The 21,518-nt window shown below is 64.1% G+C and overlaps 2 protein-coding genes and 1 pseudogene across 5 annotated transcripts in view; all 3 read left to right on the top strand.

Annotated features, from left to right (window-relative positions):
• Nucleotides 1-82, top strand: part of BAG6 (BAG cochaperone 6) — an 18,934-nt gene extending 18,852 nt beyond the window's left edge. Inside the window, 1 exon segment of the mRNA XM_058822499.1 lies at nucleotides 5-82. Coding sequence (XP_058678482.1) covers nucleotides 5-82 — 78 coding nt within the window.
• Nucleotides 1-21,518, top strand: part of LOC131570177 (zinc finger protein 665-like) — a 507,112-nt pseudogene that overhangs the window by 432,145 nt on the left and 53,449 nt on the right.
• On the top strand, nucleotides 15,134-20,220 carry CSNK2B (casein kinase 2 beta). 4 transcript variants are annotated; one of them, XM_058822581.1, is made up of 7 exons: nucleotides 15,134-15,144; nucleotides 16,177-16,260; nucleotides 16,519-16,621; nucleotides 17,019-17,134; nucleotides 17,579-17,654; nucleotides 19,212-19,401; nucleotides 20,030-20,220. In XM_058822581.1, exons 2-7 carry the CDS (start codon nucleotides 16,189-16,191, stop codon nucleotides 20,118-20,120), a joined length of 648 nt encoding a protein of 215 aa, XP_058678564.1. In that variant the 5' UTR covers nucleotides 15,134-15,144; nucleotides 16,177-16,188; the 3' UTR covers nucleotides 20,121-20,220. The 4 variants fall into 4 exon arrangements, with proteins under 4 accessions (XP_058678564.1, XP_058678562.1, XP_058678560.1 ...); XM_058822579.1 differs by lacking the exon at nucleotides 15,134-15,144 and adding an exon at nucleotides 15,679-15,701; XM_058822577.1 differs by lacking the exon at nucleotides 15,134-15,144 and adding an exon at nucleotides 15,723-15,795.

Here is a 21,518-nt window from a genome sequence, read left to right as displayed (position 1 = left end):
ACAGCTAAACTACAGCCGCGGCCTGCGACAGCTCCGCACAGCCCTGATGGCAGCAGCGGCGGTGCCACGCCTCATCCTGTAAATAATGCACCTGTGAGACACCTGGGTACACCTGTGTGACACCTGGGTATACCTGTGAGACACCTGGGTACACCTGTGAGACACCTGGGTACACCTGTGTGACACCTGGGTACACCTGTGTGACACCTGGGCTCACCTGTGAGACACCTGGATACACCTGTGTGACGGCTACATACACCTCTGTAACACACGTGTGACACCTGAACGTGCCTGTGGTGCGCCTGTGTGTGCCTGTACCGCACCTGAGCACACCTGGATACACCTGTGTGTCACCGGAGAGCACCTGGGTACACCTGTGTCTTACCTGTGCTCACCTGTACAGACCTGTATTTCACCTGAACACACCCTGTACCACACCTGTATCACACCTGTATCACACACCTGTGCACACCTGTGTCACACCTGTATCACACCTGCATACGTCTGTATCACACACCTGTGCACACCTGTATCACGCACCTGTATCACACTTGTGTCACACCTGTGTCACACCTGTATCACACCTGTGCCACACCTGTATCAGTCTGTATCACACACCTGTGCACACCTGTATCACACACCTGTATCACACACCTGTGCACACCTGTATCACGCACCTGTATCACACTTGTGTCACACCTGTGTCACACCTGTATCACACCTGTGCCACACCTGTATACGTCTGTATCACACACCTGTGCACGCCTGTATCACACACCTGTATCACACACCTGTGCACACGTGTCACACCTGTATCACACCTGTGTCCCACACCTGTATCACACACCTGTATCACACCTGTGTCGCACCTGTATCACACACCTGTATCACACACCTGTGTCACACCTGTATCACACACCTGTGTCACACCTGTATCACGCACCTGTGCACACCTGTGTCACACCTGTATCACACCTGTGTCCCTCACCTGTGTCCCACACTCACCGGAAGCTCGTTGGGCGTGGCCCAGCTGCCGCGGTTGGGCGGGGGGCGGCGGCGGGGGGCGGGGCCCTGGTGGGCGGGGCCGGGGTGGGCGGAGCCTCCTTGGGCCCCTCCGGGGGCGCTTTGGGGGGGGGGCGGCTCCTCCTTCGGGGGGGGCGGAGCCTCGGCAGTGGGCGGGGCCGGGGGCTCGTTCTCCTTCCTGGGGGAGGGGACACAGGGGGGTTATGGGGGGAATTCGGGGGCATTTTGGGGGGATTTTCCCCTTTTTTTGGGGAAGGGTCTCACCCCTCATCATCCTCATCTTCGTCCCGCCCGTCCTCTTCGTCGCTGAATTTCAGCTTCTCGCTGTAATCGACCTCCTCGTGGGCTCCTGGGGAGGGGGAAATGTGGGTGGGGGGTCCCGGAGACCCCAAAGACCCCCAAGACTCTCCAAAGAACACACAGAGACCCCCCAGGACCCCCCCAAATCCCCTTGGCAACCCTCCCAGGATCCCCGAAATCCTCCCTGGGACACCCCCAGGACCCCCCCAGGGACCCCCCCAAAACCCTTTCAGACCCCCCAGATCCCCCCCAAGACCACCGAAAGCCCCCCCAAAACCCTTTCAGACCCCCCAAATTCCCCCCCAAGGCCCCCCCCAGGACCCCCCCAAAACCCTTTCAGACCCCCCCAGACCCCCCCCCAGGACCACCCAAAGCCCCCTGGCACCTCCCCAAAATCCCCCTGGGACCCCCCAGTCCCTTCAGGACTCCTCCAGGACCCCCCCAAAATCCCCCCCAGGACCCCCCAAATCCCCCTCAGCATCCCCTGCAATTGCCCCCAAATCCCCCGAAATGCCCCCCAAGTCCCCCGGGACCCCCCAAATGCCCCCCGAGCCCCCCGCACCCGCCCAGCCGTCGTCGTTCTCCTGGTCCAGCTCATCGAACTCGCGGAGCTCGTCCTGGCGCAGCACGGGGGGGGCGCGACGGGGGAGACCCCCCCCGAGGGGGGGCCCGCAGCCCCCCGGGGACCCCCCGGCCGCGGGAACCTGCGGGGACCCCCAGAGGAACGGGGTGAGGGGGTCCGGGGGGGTTTGGGGCCACCCTGAAGGGCTTGGGGGGTTGGAGACCCCATTAAATGGGAACTGGGGGAGGGGGATTTGGGTCTGGGGTCTCCTCAGTGGGACTGGGGGCTTTGGGGACCTGAAAAGGGGGGAATTGGGGAGGGGGATTTGGGGGGTTTGAGGACCCCAGAAAGAGGAAATTGGGGAGGGGGGATTGGGGTCTCCTCAGTCACAGGGGGAAAATTGGGGAGGGGGATTTGAGGAGTTTTGGGGTCACCCTGAAGGGTTTGGAGATCCCATAATGGGGGAATTGGGGAGGGGGATTCGGGTCTGGGGTCTCCTCAGTGGGCCTGGGGGGTTTGGGGCTGATTTCGGGTCTCAGGGTGGGATCTGGGGGTCTCAGGGGGAGTTTGGGGTGGATTTGGGGGGTCTCGGGGGGGGGGGCTGGGGGTCCTCAGGGAGGATTTTTGGGGATCTCGGGGGGCTCTGGGGACCCCTCCCCACTCACCTGTGCTGTGCGTCGGGGCCGCGGAAGGGCCCGTAGGGCGGCGGGAAGGGCAGGTACGGGGGGGTACATCTGGGGGGGCACGGAGTCAGCCAGAGACCCCTCCCCACAATGGGGCTGAGCCCCAACACCAGCCAGAGACCCCCTCCCCAACACCAGCCAGAGACCCCTCCTCAACATCAGCCAGAGACCCCTCCCCAAACCCCCAAATCAGCCAGAGACCCCTCCCCAAAATCAGCCAGAGACCCCTCCCCAACACCAGCCAGAGACCCCTCCTCAACGTCAGCCAGAGACCCCTCCCCCAACATCAGCATCAACAGCAGACCCCTCCCCAAAACCAGCCAGAGACCCCTCCCCAAACCCCCAAATCAGCCAGAGACCCCTCCCCAAAATCAGCCAGAGACCCCTCCCCACCTGGGGCTGAGCCCCCTCCGGGTTTGGGGAGGGGGGGATTTTTAGGGAAGGGGAATTTTTGGGGCGGGGGGTTTATTTTGGGGAGGGGGCGTCCATACTCACAAAGGGCGGCATCACCCCCCCGGTACGGGGGGAAATGGGGGGGGCCCGGGGGGGGGCTCCTGCTCCCCCCCCCCTCGGCCGGCGGCTCCTCGGCCCCGCGCCCCCTCCCGCCAGCTGCCACCTGCGGGGGCAACGAGGGGTTAAATGGGTCTGGGGGCTCTGGGGGGGGGTCAAACGCGCCCCCTCCCGCCAGCTGCCACCTGCGGGGGCAACGAGGAGTTAAATGGGTCTGGGGGCTCTGGGGGGGGTCAAACGCGCCCCTCCCGCCAGCTGCCACCTGCGGGGGCAACGAGGGGTTAAATGGGTCTGGGGGCTCTGGGAGGGGCTAAAGGGAAGGCTTGGGGGTCTCAGGGGTATTTTTGGGGGTATTTTGGGTATTTTGAGGAGGGGTCTCGGTCACTCACCGGTGGGCGGGGGCTCGGTGCGCACCCTTGGGGGATTTCAGGGATTTTGGGGGGTCTCGGGGTTAATTTGGGGAGGGGTCTCACTCACCGTGGGGGCAGGGGCTCGGTGCAGGGGCAGCTTTAGGGGGTCTCAGGGTTAATTTGGGGAGGGGTCTCTGTCAGTCACTCACCGTGGGGGCGGGGGGCTCGGTGCAGGTACAGGGGCAGGTTTAGGGGGGTCTCAGGTTAATTTGGGGAGGGGTCTCTGTCAGTCACTCACCGTGGGGGCGGGGGCTCGGTGCGGGTGCAGGGGCAGGTTTGGGGGGGTCTCAGGTTAATTTGGGGAGGGGTCTCAGTCACTCACCGTGGGGGCGGGGGCTCGGTGCAGGGGCAGGTTTAGGGGGTCTCAGGTTAATTTGGGGAGGGGTCTCTGTCAGTCACTCACCGTGGGGGCGGGGGCTCGGTGCGGGTACAGGGGCAGGTTTGGGGGTGTCTCAGGTTAATTTGGGGAGGGGTCTCTGTCAGTCACTCACCGTGGGGGGCGGGGGGCTCGGTGCGGGTGCAGGGGCAGGTTTGGGGGGTCTCAGGTTAATTTGGGGAGGGGTCTCTGTCAGTCCACTCACCGTGGGGGCGGGGGGCTCGGTGCGGGGTGCAGGGGCAGGTTTGGGGGGGTCTCAGGTTAATTTGGGGAGGGGTCTCTGTCAGTCACTCACCGTGGGGGCGGAGGCTCGGTGCGGGTGCAGGGGCAGGTTTGGGGGGTCTCAGGTTAATTTGGGGAGGGGTCTCTGTCAGTCACTCACCGTGGGGGCGGGGGCTCGGTGCGGGTGCAGGGGCAGGTTTGGGGGGTCTCAGGTTAATTTGGGGAGGGGTCTCTGTCAGTCACTCACCGTGGGGGGCGGGGGCTCGGTGCAGGGGCAGGGTTTGGGGGGTCTCAGGTTAATTTGGGGAGGGGTCTCTGTCAGTCACTCACCGTGGGGGCGGGGGCTCGGTGCGGGTGCAGGGGCAGGTTTGGGGGGGTCTCAGGTTAATTTGGGGAGGGGTCTCTGTCAGTCACTCACCGTGGGGGCGGGGGCTCGGTGCGCGCCCACCCGACGCGTCGGCAGCGCCCCCCCCGCTCTCGGCCGCCCCTCCCCCCGCTCGGGCGGCCGCCCCCAAACTGGGGAACTCCTCCCGCGAGAAGCGGCCCGGGAGGGGGGGCGCTCCGGCACCTGGGGGGGACCCCAAAATGGGGAGGGGTCAGCAGGGTCACGGGGGCTCAGGGGACCCCCAAAAACCCCGGGGAAATGGGGCGGGGGGGCGCCCCCAAACTGGGGAACTCCTCCCGCGAGAAGCGGCCCCGGGAGGGGGGGCGCTCCGGCACCTGGGGGGGGTCACAGGGGGGTCACAGGGGTCAGGGGGGTTCAGGGGGGTCCCCAATAATGGGGGGGGTCCCCAAAAACCCCGGGGAAATGGGGAATAGACCACCCCCAAATCCCCAAACTGGGGAACTCCTCCCGCGAGAAGCGGCCCGGGATGGGGGGCGCAGAGGGGTCGGGGGGGAGTCCCCAATAATGGGGAGGGGTCCCAAAAGCCAATGGCAGAGGTCGGGGGCCCCCCCAAAGCCCAAGGGGGGGGGAGATCAGGGGGGGCTCCCCAAAACCAGGGGTCCCAAAACCCCATGGGAGGGGTCAGGGGGTGCCCCAAAGCCCCAGACAAGGGTCAGGAGGGACCCCAAAACCACGGGAGGGGTGGGCAGGGGGCTCCCCAAACCCCAACGGGAGGGATCAGGGGCGCCCCCCAATGCCCGGGGGAATTTGGGGAGGGGTCCCGGGGATCCCCAAACCCCAATGTGAGGGATCAGGGGCGCCCCCCAATGCCCGGGGGAATTTGGGGAGGGGGTCCCGGGGGTCCCCAAACCCCAATGTGAGGGATCAGGGGAGCCCCCAATGCCCGGGGGGAATTTGGGGAGGGGTCCCGGGGGTCTCCCCACTCACCATCGGCGGGGGAACCGCTGGCCTGCGCCCAGGACTTTGCCACGCTTGGCGGCGGGGGGGGGTTCTGTGGGGGCACAATTTGGGGAGGGGTCAGCACAGGGGGCAGGGATCAGCATGTGGGGGCTCTGTGGGGGGCACAATTCGGGGAAGGCATCAGCACAGGGGGGGGTCACAGAGACACAATTTGGGGAGGGGGTCAGCACGGGGGGGTCACAGAGACACAATTTGGGGAGGGGTCAGCAGGGCTCGGGGGGGGTCACAGGGACACAATTCAGGGAGGGGTCAGCAGGGCCCGGGGGGCTCTGCGGGGCTCACAGGTGTAATTTGGGGAGGGGTCTCACCTCGGGGGTCCCCGCTGTCCCCGCAGGCGGCTGCGAATCCGGCGGTGACGGCGACTGCGGCGGGGGAGGGGCGGAGGGCTCGGAACTGGGGGGAGGGGCAAAGGGGGGGGGGGTCAGGGGGGCGAGACCCCTCCCCAAATGGGGGAGACCCCTCCCCAACAACCCCCCCAAGGGGTGAGACCCCTCCCCAAGATCCCCCCGGGACCCCCAGAGGGCCCCTCACGGGCACAGATGGGGGCTGCGGTCGCTGAGCAGCAGCCCCGGGACCCCTCCCCATCAAAAGGGGTCTGGGGGCGTCACTCTGCCCCCTCCCCAACATTGGGAGCCACTCTGCCCAGCCCGAGCCCCCTCCCCATTAATGGGGGTCACTCTGCCCAGCCCTAGGACCCCTCCCCGCTAACGGGGGTCAGGGGAGGTCATTGTGCCCCCACCCCTAAAATGGGGGTTCCTCTGTTGACACTGGGACCCCTCCCCACTAATGGGGGTCAGGGGGAGGCAACTGTGCCCCCTCCCCATTAACGGGGGTCTCTCTGCCCACGTGAAGCCCCCTCCCCAGCCTCATGGAACGGTCCCTAGCCCTATGGGTGGGGGTCTCACCTGCGGGGGTCGGGGGGCTCGCTGCCCATTCCCGGGGTTCCCCATTAATGGGTGGGGGTCTCACCTGCGGGGGTCGGGGGGCTCGCTGCCCATTCCCGGGGCTCCCAGCCCCATTCCCATGGATGGGTGGGGGTCTCACCTGCGGGGGTCGGGGGGCTCGCTGCGGCTGGCCCATCCCGAGCCGTCGCGGGGCACCAGGGCCACGTTGGGGTCGTTGCCTTTGTTCTCGGCCTTCAGGCTCGGCAGGTGCGCGGGGGGGCGGCATGCGCCGGGTGGGCACCTTGCCCAGGCTCTGCAGCCCATGGCGGGGGGCGCCTGGCGGGCAGAGACCCCTCAGAGACCCCCCGGGACCCCCGAGCCGCCCCCGGGACCCCCGAAACTGCCCCCGAGCTCCAGCGACACCCCTGAGCTCCACTGAGCCCCCCGCACCTTGCCCAGGCTCTGCAGCCCATGGCGGGGGGCGCCTGGCGGGCAGAGACCCCTCAGAGACCCCCCGGGACCCCCGAACTGCCCCCGGGACCCCCGAAACTGCCCCCGAGCTCCAGCGACACCCCTGAGCTCCACTGAGCCCCCCGCACCTTGCCCAGGCTCTGCAGCCCATGGCGGGGGGCGCCTGGGGGGCAGAGACCCCTCAGTGACCCCCCGGGACCCCCGAACTGCCCCCGGGACCCCCGAAACTGCCCCCGAGCTCCACTGACACCCCTGAGCTCCACTGAGCCCCCCGCACCATCCCCAGGCTCTGCAGCCCATGGCGGGGGGCGCCTGGGGGGCACGGGGGGCACTGAGACCCCCGAGCCGCCCCCGGGACCCCCGAACTGCCCCCGAGCTCCACTGACATCCCTGAGCTCCACTGAGCCCCCCGCACCTTGCCCAGGCTCTGCAGCCCATGGCGGGGGGCGCCTGGGGGGGCAGAGACCCCTCAGAGACCCCCCGGGACCCCCGAACTGCCCCCGAGCTCCACTGAGCTCCCCGCACCATCCCCGAGCCCCCCGCACCTTGCCCCGGCTCTGCAGCCCGTGGCGGGGGGCGCCTGGGGGACACGGGGTCACGGTGAGACCCCCGAATGGCCCCCGTGACCAAGTGAGACCCCCACACCCAGCTGCAGGAAGGCCACAGCAGGACCCCCACCCGGTCCCCCCAATTAACACAGATAGGTCGTGAACCCCTCAGGACCCCCGAACACCCCCAAATCCCCCCCCAGGACCCCTGGACCCCCCCATTTTGGGGACCCCTCCTTCCTCCCCAAATCGCCCCCAGAACCACAGGGGTCTTATTTTGGAGACCCCTCCTCAAACCGACAGCTCCCTCCAAAAACCAAGGGGGTCTCGTTTTGGGGACCCCTCCTCAAACCCCCCACAAACCGGTGGGATCCCGTTTTGGAGACCCTTCCTCGACACCACAAATGCACCCCACAAACCGGGGGGTCACATCTGAGGACCCCTCCTCAACCCCACAAATCCCCCCCAAACCCTCAGGGTCCCTTTCTAAGGACCCCTCCTCAAATCCACCAAGCCCCCCCAAAAACAGAGAGCCCCATTTCGCGGACCCCACAACCTCCCCCATTTCGGGGACCCCTCCTCATTCCCGGACCCCACACACCCCCCCCCCCCATGACCCGGCTGTTCCCGGTTCCCCGTCCCGGTTACCGGCGGCGCGGGGGGGCTCGAGCGGCCGCCCCCGGTAGCTCTCACTGAGGCTCAGGCAGTTGTAGCGCCGGCCCCGCGCAGCCCGATCGCTCATGGCGCCGCATCGGCCGCACCGGGACCTGCGGGAGGGGGCTCGGTCACACCGGGGCCGCCGCCGCTCCCCCCGGTCCCTCCCGGTACAGGCCGCAGGCCGCGCCCCCTCCCCTCAGAACACCGGGGCGGGTCACGGAGCCGCCCCCCCCCTCCTCACACACCCCCCCCAAACCCCGCCCCCTCCTTACCGGGACCCCCGGCCCCGCCCCCTCCCGGTACCGGCGGTGGGGGATGGGCCCCGGCGTGAGGGGGCCTCGCCGTTCCAAGATGGCGGCCGGGCCTGCGCTGAGGGAGCCGGGACGGGGGGGGGGGGGGGGTGGTGTTACAGGCGGGTCCCCGCGCCCTCCCCCGGCTCCCGTACCCACCTGTCCGCCCCGGGCGGGCTCCGCGGCGGCGGCTCCGCGCTCGGGGGCGGCGGGCGGGGCGGGCGGGCGCCGGATGGCGGCGGATTCCGCTGCCCCCCCCCCTCCCTCCCTCCCTCTGACACAGGGCCCGCGGGGCCTCCGCGCATGCGCCGCGCGCGCCTCGGGCCGCGCCGCGCGCAGGGAGGGGCGGGGCCGCCGCGGGGACGCGCCGCCATTGGCCGGGGGAGCCGAGCGGGCGAGACCAATGCGGGGCAGAGGGAGGGAGGGAAAGCGCGCCCCCCCGCGGAGTGGAGCGGCCCTGGAGGTGACGTCATTTGGCGGAGGCGCTGCGGCGCCCCCTGGCGGACGGGAGGGATGGCGGCGCTGGTTGCCGTGGAAACGGGAGCCACGCCCACCGAGCGGGGGAACTGGGGACACTGGGGGGGAACTGGGGGGGGACTGGGGGGGAAATGGGAGGGACTGGGGGGGAACTGGGGACACTGGAAGGGAAATGGGGGGGAAATGGGGACACTGGGAGGGACTGGGAGGGAACTGGGATGGACTGGGAGGAACTGGGGACACTGGGGAGGGACTGGGAGGGAACTGGGAGGGAACTGGGAGGGAAATGGGATGGACTGGGGAGGATTGGGGGCACTGGGAGGGACTGGGATGAACTGGGAGGAACTGGGGACACTGGCGAGGGACTGGGAAGGAACTGGGAGGGAAATGGGATGGACTGGGGGGGGATTGGGGGCACTGGGAGGGACTGGGATGAACTGGGAGGAACTGGGGAGCTCCGGGCCCGCCCCCGCTCTCGGCTCCCCCGCGGCCGGGGCCATTCCCGGTACAGAACCCGCCCGGCTCGGAGTTTTTGCCCAATTTCCGCCTTTATTGGGACTTTCCGCCATAAATTACACAGCAGCGAATAAATTACCGGCCCCGCCCGCGCCCGGGGCTGCTCGGCCGCGAAATTCGCCATAAATAGATAAAACTCTTATTAAAAAAAACCGATACAAACGTATAAAACTTACATATAAAAACTCTATAAATAGTAAAATAAATAAATTTAGCTTTTCGCAGCGCGTTCGTCGGTCTGGGTTGGTGCTGCTGGTGCTGATTCCAGCCGGGACCCAACCCCGGAGACCCCCCCGAGACCCCCAGACACCCCCAGACACCCCTGGAGCTTCTGGAGCCCCCAGAGACCCCCAAGCCCCCCGAGTCCCTGAGACCCCCAGAGCTCTCAGAGACCCCCGAGACCCCCAAGACCCCCCAGAACTCCAAAGCCTCAAGAGCTCCTGAAGCCTCCTGAGACCCCCAAGACCCCCGAGTCCCAGAGCCCCCCAGAGCTCTCAGAGCCCCCCAAGACCCCAGAACCCCCAAAGCTCCTGGAGCCCCCAGAGCCCCCCAAGACCCCCGAGTCCCAGAGCCCCCCAGAGCTCTCAGAGCCCCCCAAGACCCCAGAACCCCCAGAGACCCCCAGAGCTCCCCAAGACCCTGGAACTCCCAGAGACCCCCAGAGCTCCTGGAGACCCCCAAGAGCCCGGAACTCCCAGAGACTCCCAGAGCCCCCCAAGACCCCCGAGTCCCAGAGCTCTCAGAGCCCCCCAAGACCCCAGAACCCCCCAAGTTCCTGGAGCCCCCAGAGCCCCCCAAGACCCCCGAGTCCCAGAGCCCCCCAGAGCTCTCAGAGCCCCCCAAGACCCCAGAACCCCCAAAGCTCCTGGAGCCCCCAGAGCCCCCCAAGACCCGAGAACCCCCAAGTTCCTGGAGCCCCCAGAGCCCCCCAAGACCCCCCAAGACCCCAGCGCTCTCCAGGAGCCCCCGAACCCCCCTAATCGACGCCCAGCACCCCGAAGTAGGCGTGCCCGGCGCCGTGCAGGTCCAGGAAGCGGCCGGCCGAGGTGGTGGCGGCCAGGCGGTCCCCGCGGCGCAGCTGGAACACGGCGCCCTGGTAGAGGGTCTCGGCCCAGAGCCCCCCGAGCCCCCCGGGCGGGCAGACGGAGCGCGCGGCGCGGAGCAGGGGCACGTCCCGCGGGTACTCCCGCGACAGCCGCGACACCGCCAGGCGCAGCGGCCGCCGGGGGGCGCCCCCGCGCCCGCAGCGCCCGCCCGAGAACGCGGCCGAGGCGTAGACGAAGTAGAGCCCGTCCCGGGGCACCACCAGGCGGTTCCCGCGGAGCCGCACCCCGTTCCGCACCAGCGCCGGCGCCACGCCCGCCTGCCAGCGCGGGGAGCCGCGGGAGGACGGCCACGGGGAGGCTGGAACGGGGAAAAATTGAATTAAAATGTAATATATGTACAGAAACATACAAAAACTGCCCCAAAATCCCCGCCTGCCAGCGCGGGGAGCCGCGGGAGGACGGCCACGGGGAGGCTGGAACGGGGAAAACCGGTCAAAATTTAAAATATATACAGAAATCCACAGAAATCCCCACCAAAACAGCTCCAAAAATACACAGAAACAGCCCCAAAAACTGCCCCAAAAATACACAGAAATAGCCCCAAAATCCCCGCCTGCCAGCGCAGGGAGCCGCGGGAGGACGGCCAGGACAAGGCTGGAACGGGGAAAAAATGGTTAAAATATAAAATATATACAGAAAACCCCCAAAAATCCACAGAAATCCCCACCAAAACAGCCCCAAAAATACACAGAAATAACCCCAAAATCCCCGCCTGCCAGTGCAGGGAGCCGCGGGGAAAGGGCCAGGAAGCGGCTGAAAAAATGGGTTAAAATACAGGAAAATAATTGCAAATATGGAAAAACGTACACAAATTATAGAATTTACACAGTATATATAATTTGTAATTATGTATATAATTGCAAATATATATGTTGTGCAAATTACATAATTTGTGTAAAACATATAATTATATATATAATTACAAACATATGCACAACTGTATATACATATTTATATGTATATATATGTATACATATGCATATGAAAAGCAGCAAAAATCCACAGAAATCCCCCCGAATTCAGCCTCGCACACCAGGGAACCCCCTGGGACAGCCACGAGGAGGCTGGAGAGGAGAAATTGGGTTGAAATACCAAAAATGGGGTTCCAAAAATACACCAAAAACCACAAAATCACCCCAAAAATCCCCGAGCGCCGCAGCAGGGAACCCCCCAGGAGGAGCTGAGACACCGAAAACACCCAAAAATATCTAAAAATACCCCAAAAATCGCCGTGTGCCGCAGCAGGGACGGGCTCGGGGGGCGTGGGAGGGAGAAACGGGAGCTGCGACGCCGAGAATGCCCAGAATTGCCAAAAATAACCCAAAACGCCCCAAAAATCTCCTCCTCCCACAGCAGGGGTTTCCACTGCTCGCGGCCGGGGGAGCAAAGTCCCAGCGCCCTCCCAGTTTGCCCCAGTGCAAACCAGTGACCCCAAACCAGTGACCCCAAACCAGTACAAACCAGTAACCCCAAACCCCCTTTAACCCTTTCCCAGCGCCCTCCCAGTTTGCCCCAGTGCAAACCAGTGACCCCAAACCCCAAACCAGTACAAACCAGTACAAACCAGTACACACCAGTGACCCCAAACCCGTGCAAACCAGTGACCCCAAACCAGTGACCCCAAACCAGTGACCCCAAACCAGTGACCCCAAACCAGTAACCCCAAACCAGTGCAAACCAGTACAAACCAGTAACCCCAAACCAGTAACCCCAAACCAGTGACCCCAAACCAGTACAAACCAGTACAAACCAGTAACCCCAAACCCCCTTTAACCCTTTCCCAGCGCCCTCCCAGTTTGCCCCAGTGCAAACCAGTGACCCCCCCATCCATTCCCAGTCCCTCCCAGTACAAACCAGTAACCCCAAATCCCCCTTTAACCCTTTCCCAGTCCATCCCAGTTTGTCCCAGTAACCCCAAATCCCCTTTAACCCCTTCCCAGTTTATCCCAGTTTATCCCAGTGCCCCGGTTCCTCACCCACGACGTGCGCCGCCGGTTTGTCCCCTCGTGTCACCTGCGGGGGGGGCCCTGGGGACAGAGGGGGGGGCGTTGGGACGTTGGGGGGACCCCATGGGGGGCTCTGGGGGTCTCTGGGGGGCTCTGGGGGTGCCATGGGGGTCTCTGGGGGGCTCTGGGGGTGCCACGGGGGTCTCTGGGGGTGCCATGGGGGTGTCCAAGGGGCTCTGGGGGTGCCATGGGGGTCTCTGGGGGGCTCTGGGGGTGCCACGGGGGTCTCTGGGGGTCTCTGGGGGTCTCTGGGGGGCTCTGGGGGTGCCATGGGGGTGTCTAAAGGGGGTCTGGGGGTGTCCAAGGGGCTCTGGGGGTGCCACGGGGGTCTCTGGGGGGCTCTGGGGGTGCCATGGGGGTGTCTAAAGGGGTCTCTGGGGGTGCCACGGGGGTCTCTGGGGGTCTCTGGGGGTCTCACTCACCGGGTATTGCAGGGGGCGGCGCCTCTGGGAGCTCCTGGGGGGGACAGAGAGAGGGGTCAGGGGGGACAGAGGGGTCACACAGGGGTCACACAGGGGTCACAGAGGGGTCACAGAGGGGTCGGGGGGGGACACGGAGGGGACACATGGGGGGAAGCTCCACAGGACAGGGGGTGACACAGGTGACACACAGGTGACACGGGGGGTCCATAGGACACTGAAGGGACACACAGGTGACACACAGGTGACACAGGTGACACACAGGTGACACGGGGGGTCCATAGGACACTGAAGGGACACACAGGTGACACACAGGTGACACAGGTGACACACAGGTGACACACAGGTGACACGGGGGGGGGGGGGGTCCATACCTGTGGCGGCAGCCGCGTGGCCCCCGCGGGCAGCAGCAGCAGCAGCAGCAGCGGCAGCAGCGCCAGCGCCACCCCGGGGACACCGGGAGCGGGGCCGGTGGCGGAGGCGACACCGGGGACAGCGCGGGCGCGGGGGGGGCGCGGGGGGGGCCCGGCCATGGCGGCTCTGACCGGGCCCGGCCCCCCCGGAACCTTTAAGGGCCCCCCCGGCCCCCGCACGGGGCGGCCCCGGCACCGGGACCCCCCCGGAACCGGAAACGGAACCGAGACCGGAAACACCGGGGCAGGGAATGGGGGGGGGGGTCCGTCCGCGCTCCCCTCCCTCAAACTCCAGAGCCGCCCCCCCCCCCAGTTAATGAGCCAGCCCTTAATTAACAGCTCGGTTACCGAGGGGATAGCTCCTTAATTATTATGAGCTAAGTATGGCGGGGTAATTAAACAGTCAATTATGTTAATGAGACCCCGCCCCCGCCGCGCTGGGTTTTCCCATTGTGGGGGCGGGGGGGAGCCCCAAAAAGCGGAACGGCCCAAAAAAGCGCCTGGGGGGGGGGGACAAAAAATCCCACAGGGGGAAACCAAAAATTGCAATGGGGGGGGGATCCCAAAATTGCCCTGGGGAGACCCAAAAAAATGTGAGGGTCCCAAAAATCGCCCTGGGGGGGGGGGAAAACAAAAATTGTCCTGAGGGGTCCCAAAAACTCTGGGGGAGGGTCCCAAAAATTCGGGGGGGGGAAACCCAAAAAACGCCGCGAGGGGACACCCAAAATTCACATTTTTGGCATTGAGGGGGACCCAAAAATCCGGGGAGAGCCCAAAACTGTCCCGGGGGGGGGGGATGGGGGCAAAAACTGCCCTGGAAAGCCCCAAAAAATCGGGGGGGGGGGGGGGGGCGGCAAAAACCGCCTGGGGGGTTCTCAGAAACTGCCCCGGTCGGGTTCCCAAAACTGCGGAGGGGCCCCAAAACTTCACCGGGGAGCCCCAAAATTCCGGGGAGGGGCCTCGAAAACCGTCCCGGGGTGGGGGGGGGGGCCCAAAACCGCATGTGGGGAACCTGAAACTCTGGGGGGGCCCCAAACGGCCCCGAAATTCCGGGGAGGGGCCCCAAAATCCGCCTGAGAGGGGGGGGGGTCCCCAAAACCACACCGGGAGAACCGGAAACTTCGGGGGGGGCCCCAAAATCCGGAGGGGCCCAAAACGGCCTCGGGGAGACCCCAAAATCGGGGGTGGGGGTTGAAAACTTGCCCGGGGGGGTCTCAGGTGCTTTTGGGGAGGGCCTGGGGGGTCCCGGTGTCCCCGTTCCCCTCCTTGGAGGATCCCGGGGGCCGTTGGGGGTCTCCGAGGGGTCTCTGGGGAGTTTTGGGGGTCTCAGGGGGAGCTCAGGGGTTCTCTGGGGGGGTTTAGGGGGTCCCCGGTGGTCCCGGGGGTCTCTCAGGTGTCCCAGGGGGGTCCCGGCGCTCCCTCAGGGGGGTCCCGGTGGTCTCGTTTGGGATTTTGGGGGTCCCGGCGCTCCCTCAGGTGCCTCAGGGGACTCTCCGGTGCCTCCTCCCGTTCCCACTCCCGCCTCACGCGGATCTCCCATCCCCGCGCGGCCTCCTCGGTACCGAACCGGGCCCGGGCCCGCTCCCGGTGCTGCCCCCGGCCCGGCCCCGCCTCAGAACCGAACCGAGCCCGGTTCCGGTTCGGCCCCGCCACGGCCGCGGTGTCGCCGGGCCCGAAGTGCGAGATCCGGGCCCGGTTCCGGTACCGGCCCAGCCCGGCCCGGTCCCGTTTGAGCTCCGTGGGCACCGGGAGGAGCCGCCCCCGCCCCGCCGGGCCCAGCCCGCCGCCGGCCCAGCCCGCCCGCAGCAGCAGCCGGTACCCGGGCCCGGAGCAGGCGCCGGAACCGGAACCGGGACCGGGAGCCCAACCGGAACCGGAACCGGGGGCGGCGGGCAGGCCCAGCAGGTGCGCGGTGGAGCGGCGGTGCCGGGCGGGGGGGTCGCGGAACGAGGCACCGCAGCTGCGGCAGAAGTGGGCGGGGCTACGGAAACAAATAATTAATAATTAGTTAATTAATAATTAATTACCGAATTATTAATTGATTTACGGGGATCGCGCCCACCTGAGCGGCTCCGGGGCGGGCTCCGCGCCGCCGCTCTCGGTGAATAAGCTCTCGTAGAAGCTCCGAGCGGCTGCACCGGGATCGGCGGAGGCCTCGGGAGGCGGCGGCGGCGGCGGCTCCGGTTGCAGCTGCCCGTCCTTCCAGCGGCCCGCGGGCTCCCGGGCACGGCGGAACTCGATCAAGGCCATGGCGGGCACCGGGAGGGCCCCGGGGCGGTTCTGAGGGTCCCGTTCGTTCCTTGCCGCCGCCACCGGAAGTTGTGATCGGTGCTGCGGAACCACGTGATGCACCGGGCGGGCTCTGATTGGTCCGCACAGGCGCGGGACCGCAGTTCGGGCGGAAGCTTCGGCGCAGCGCGGCGCTGATTGGTCAAAGGACAGGAAATGGCGGGCGGACGGCGGTGATTGGTTGCGTGCGGCGGGGGGGCGGGGTTTGGGGCGGAAGCGGCGGCTGCGCGTGCGCGGATCGTGCCCGGAGCGCCCCTCAAGCGGCGGGTGAGGCCCGGGGGGCGCCGGGGGCGCCGGGACGGGACCGGGACGGGCTCGGGAGGGTCCCGGGGGGTACCGGGGGTCTTTTAGTGCCCCTTGGTGACGGTCCGGGCCGGACCTGGTGCGCGGGCGGTGCGGGGGTGTGGGGTCGGTGGGCCCGGTGAGGCCCCGGCGAGGCCCCGGCGGTACCGGGAGCACCGGACGGGACCGGGAGGGGCTCGGGAGGGTCCCGGGGGCTTCCAGAGGTTCCGAGAGTATCTCGGGGCCCCTCGGAACCTCCCTGTGGTGCGGGGGCGCGGGGCTCGGTGGGCCCGGGGTTACCGGGAGGGTCCCGGGTGGGATCTGGGGGTTCCCGGGGGTCTCACGGCCGCCGTTGTTCCCCCGCAGACCCCCGGGACCATGAGCAGCTCCGAGGAGGTGTCGTGGATCTCGTGGTTCTGCGGCCTCCGCGGCAACGAGTTCTTCTGTGAGGTGGGGACGGGACCCCCGGTGGGACCCCCGAAGGGACCCCCTGGGACCCCCCCGGGACCCCCTGGGACACCCCCGGGACCCCCCCCCAAACCCTTCTCCCCGAGCCCGGTCACCCCCTGCTCCCTCCAAGCCCCCCAGGACCCCCAGACCTGAACCCCTCCGGTCCCTGTAGCCCCCCAAAGCCCCCCAAGCTCCCCAGCCCCTCTGGGGGTCCCTCAGAGCCCCCCAAGCCCCCCAAAGCCCCCCGTTTCCCCCCAGGTGGACGAGGATTACATCCAGGACAAGTTCAACCTGACGGGGCTGAACGAGCAGGTGCCGCACTACAGACAGGCCCTGGACATGATCCTGGACCTGGAGCCCGGTAATTGGGGCTGGGGGCTTCGGGGGGCTTGAGAAGGGTCTGGGGGATCAGCCTGGACATGATCCTGGAGCTGGAGCCCGGTAATTGGGGCTGGGGGCTTCGGGGGGCTTGAGAAGGGTCTGGGGGATCAGCCTGGACATGATCCTGGACCTGGAGCCCGGTAATTGGGGCTGGGGGCTTCGGGGGCCTTGAAAAGGTCTGGGGGCTTTGGGGGGCTTGGGAAGAGTCTGAGGGATTGATCTGGATGTGATCCTGGAGCTGGAGCCCGGTAATTGGGGCTGGGGGCTTTGGAAGGGTTTGGGAGCTCTCTGGGGTATTTGGGGGCACTCTGGGGGTCTCTGGGGTATTTGGGGGGGGTCTCTGGGGCTCCTGACCCCCCGTGCTGCCCCCTCCCCAGACGAGGAGCTGGAGGACAACCCCAACCAGAGCGACCTGATCGAGCAGGCGGCCGAGATGCTCTACGGGCTGATCCACGCCCGCTACATCCTGACCAACAGGGGCATCGCCCAGATGGTGAGAGACCCCTCCCCAAATCCCCCTGAGACCCCCGGGACCCCTGAGACCCTCCCCAAATTCCCCTGGGACCCCTGCCCTGAGATCTGCCCCCTGAGAGCCCTGGGGCCACCCCTGATCCACCCTGAGCCCCCTGATCCACACCCGGTACATCCTGACCAACAGGGGCATCGCCCAGATGGTGAGAGACCCCCGGGACCCCTCCCCAAATACCCCTGAGACCCCCTGAGACCTCTCCCCAAATTCCCCAGAGACCCCCAAACCGCTCCTGGGACCCCTGCCCTGAAATTCCCTCCGAGACCCCCAGAACACCCCCTAATCCCCACAGGATAGATCCTGACCCACAGGGGGATTGCCCAGATGGTGAGGGACCCCCCGGACCCCTCCCCAAATTCCCCTGAGACCCCCCAGAGATCCCCCTTTGACCCCCTTTCCCCCCCCCAGTTGGAGAAGTACCAGCAGGGAGACTTCGGGTACTGCCCACGGGTCTACTGTGAGAACCAGCCCATGCTGCCCATCGGTACTGGGATGTACTGGGATATACTGGGGATACTGGGATATACTGGGATATACTGGGTTATACTGGGTTATACTGGGATATACTGGGGGGTACTGTGAGAACCAGCCCATGCTGCCCATCGGTACTGGGATATACTGGATTATACTGGGATGTACTGGGATATACTGGGATATACTGGGTTATACTGGGATATACTGGGATATACTGGGGGGCACTGTGAGAACCAGCCCATGCTGCCCATCGGTACTGGGATGTACTGGGATATACTGGGAGGGGCTGGGGGGCACTGTGAGAACCAGCCCATGCTGCCCATCGGTACTGGGATGTACTGGGATATACTGGGATATACTGGGTTATACTGGGGATACTGGGATATACTGGGTTATACTGGGATATACTGGGATATACTGGTTGTACTGGGATATACTGGGTTATACTGGGGTGCACTGTGAGAACCAGCCCATGCTGCCCATCAGTACTGGGGATACTGGGTTATACTGGGTTATACTGGGATATACTGGCTATACTGGGATATACTGGGTTATACTGGGATATACTGGGGGGCACTGTGAGAACCAGCCCGTGCTGCCCATCGGTACTGGGGATACTGGGATATACTGGGTTATACTGGGATATACTGGGTTATACTGGGATTTACTGGGAGGGAACTGGGAAAGGGTTAAAGGGGGGTTTGGGGTTACTGGTTTGTACTGGGAGGGAACTGGGAAAGGGTTAAGGGGGGTTTGGGGTTACTGGTTTGTACTGGGAGGGAACTGGGAAAGGGTTAAAGGGGGGTTTGGGGTTACTGGTTTGTACTGGGAGGGAACTGGGAAAGGGTTAAGGGGGGTTTGGGGTTACTGGTTTGTACTGGGAGGGGTTGCTTTGGGGTTTATTTGGAGTTTGATTGGGATTTATTTCCGGTCTTTTTGGAGTTTATTTGGGGTCCCTCAGAGAGGTTTTTTTGGGGTTTATTTGGGGTTTTTCGTGGGTTTTCTCCCACGGAGTTTATTTGGGTTTTTTTGCGTTTTTTGGGGTGTTTATTTGGGATTTATTTGGGGTCTCTTTGGGTTTTATTTGGGGTTTATTTGGCATTTATTTTGGATTTTTTTAGAGTCTTTTCGGGGTTCATTTGGGTTTTTTGGGATTTTTCCCCACGGGGTCCCTTAGAGGGGTTTTTTGGGGGGTTTATTCAGGTTTATTTGGGGTTTTCCCCCATGGGGTCTCTTCAGGGCTTGATTTGGTGTTTTTTGGGCTTTACTTGTGATTTCTTGGGCTTTATTTGAGGTCCCTTAGGGAGCATTATTTGGGGTTTTTTTGGGGTTTTCCCACACGGGGTCCCTTTGGGGGGTTTCTGTGGGGGTTTTTGGGGTCTCTGATTTGGGTCTGGGGTCCCAGGGCTGTCGGACATCCCCGGGGAGGCCATGGTGAAGCTCTACTGCCCCAAGTGCACGGACGTGTACGCGCCGTGGGGCTGGGGTCCCTTTGGGGGGTTTCTGCGGGGGTTTGTTGGGTTCTTTGGGGTCTCTGATTTGGGTCTGGGGTCCCTGTGCCCCTCAGGGCTGTCGGACATCCCCGGGGAGGCCATGGTGAAGCTCTACTGCCCCAAGTGCATGGACGTGTACACGCCCAAGTCGTCGCGGCACCACCACACGGACGGCGCCTACTTCGGCACCGGCTTCCCGCACATGCTGTTCATGGTGCACCCCGAGTACCGGCCCAAGCGCCCCGCCAACCAGTTCGTGCCCAGGTCAGGCACCCCGAAAACACCCCAGAAACACTCCCAAAAATACCCAAAGGCACCCCAAAAAACGCCCCAAAAATATTCCCAAAAACACCCCCAAAAAATCCCCAAAACCACCCCAAAAACTCCCTGAGTACTGGCCCAAGCGCCCCGCCAACCAGTTCATGCCCAGGTCAGGCACCCCAAAAACACCCCAAAAACATCCCCAAAAATACCTAAAATCACCACCCAAAAAAATCCCCAAAAACACTCCCAAAACATCCCCCAAAAACACCCCTAAAACACCCCAAAAAATCCAAAGGTGCACCCCGAGTACCGGCCCAGCAAAAATGAGGTCAAAACTCAGGGAAACAATCCCAAAAAACTCAGTGAAAACAAGGTTAAAACTCAGGGAAATTTTACCAAAAAGCCCTGAGGAAATGAGGGGGAAACAAATAAGGGAAAACGACCCCAAAACCCCAGTGAAAACCAGCATAACAAGCACAGATTTTTCCCAAATCCCTATTTTCCCCCAATCCCTGTTTTCCCAAATCCCCATTTTTTTTCCCCCCAAATCTGCCATTTTCCCCCAAAACTCCCCATTTTCCCCCAAAAATCCCATATTTTTTCCCAAAATCTCCATTTTTCCCCCCAGGCTCTACGGGTTCAAGATCCACCCCATGGCGTACCAGCTGCAGCTCCAGGCCGCCAGCAACTTCAAGAGCCCCGTCAAGACCATCCGCTGAGGGACCCCCAAAAAAACCCCCCAGGACCCCCAAAATCCCCCCAGGACCCCGAACCCGCAACCCCTCCTGACCCCCAAAAGAGATTTGGGCTGAAACGCGGCGATTTTGGCTCTTTTTTGGGGGAATTTGGGCGTCTCGTGGCCTTCGGGCCTGGTTTGGCGGGGTTGGGAGATTTTGGGGTGGTTTGGTGGAATTTGGGGGGTTTTGGGTGGAATTTGGGGGGTTTTGGGGTGGTTCTGGTTGGGTTGGGGTCTATTGGGTGAAATTTAGGGCATTTTGGGTGAAATTTGGGGCGTCTCGGGGCCTTCGGGCCTGGTTTGGTGGGGTTGGGCGAGTTTGGGGTGGTTTGGTGGAATTTAGGGGTTCTTTGGGTGGTTTGGCAGAATTTGGGATTTTTTGGGGTGGTTTGGGATGGTTGAGGTTGGTTTTGGGTGAAATTTGGCGTGTTTTGGGTGAAATTGGGGGCATTTTGGTTGCAGTTCCATTGGGGGAATTTGGGGTCGGCCTGGGCGGTTTGGGGACAATCGAGGCCTTTTGGGTCACCTTAAACAGATTTACAGCATTTTGGGGCACTCCTGAATGGTTTTGGGAGGGATTTGGAGTCATTTAAGTGGTTTTGAGGGATTTCAGGTGGTTTTGTGTATTTGGGGGCACTCAGAGCTGTTTCCAGTCGGTTTTGGGGCTGTTCCAGACAAATTTGCATAATTTTGGGTGGATTCGGTGCATTCCAGGCCAGCTTTGGGGTCACTTTCAGCTGTTTTGACTCACCTCCATCCGGATTTTGGGGACCCCTTTCCCCATTCCCGCCCCATTTGCTGGATTTTGGGGCGATTTCCGCCGCTTTTGGCGAATTTCGAGGCATTTTCTCACGTTCCCATGACAACGCCGCCATTTTGTCCCCGTGACAACGCCGCCATCTTGTCCCGCCCCCGTTCCCATAACAACGCCGCCATCTTGTCCCGCCCATGTTCCCATGACAACGCCGCCATTTTGTCCCGCCCTCGTTCCCATGACAACGCCGCCATTTTTGTCCCGCCCATATTCCCATGACAACGCCGCCATCTTGTCCCGCCCCCGTTCCCATGACAACGCCGCCATTTTTGTCCCGCCCATATCCCCATGACAACGCCGCCATCTTGTCCCGCCCCCGTTCCCATAACAACGCCGCCATTTTGTCCCGCCCATATTCCCATGACAACGCCGCCATTTTGTCCCGCCCACATTCCCATGACAACGCCGCCATCTTGTCCCGCCCCCGTTCCCATAACAACGCCGCCATTTTGTCCCGCCCCCGTTCCCATGACAACGCCGCCATTTCGTCCCGCCGCCGTTGCCATAACAACGCCGCCATCTTGTCCCGCCCGCGTTCCCATGACAACGCCGCCATCTTGTCCCTCC

This window comes from Ammospiza caudacuta, chromosome 33, assembly GCF_027887145.1.
Source record: "Ammospiza caudacuta isolate bAmmCau1 chromosome 33, bAmmCau1.pri, whole genome shotgun sequence".
In the NCBI taxonomy this organism is placed as follows: Eukaryota; Metazoa; Chordata; class Aves; order Passeriformes; family Passerellidae; genus Ammospiza; species Ammospiza caudacuta.
Note: the sequence above shows the minus strand (reverse complement) of the source record. Positions and strands in the feature narration are given on the sequence as shown.

Coding starts and splice junctions, on each gene's coding strand:
- CSNK2B (XM_058822581.1), top strand. CDS start 16,189: ATGAGCAGCTCCGAGGAGGTGTCGTGGATCTCGTGGTTCTGCGGCCTC. Junction 17,655..19,211: donor CCAGCCCATGCTGCCCATCG/GTACTGGGATGT, acceptor TGTGCCCCTCAG/GGCTGTCGGACATCCCCGGG. Junction 19,402..20,029: donor GCCAACCAGTTCGTGCCCAG/GTCAGGCACCCC, acceptor TTTTCCCCCCAG/GCTCTACGGGTTCAAGATCC.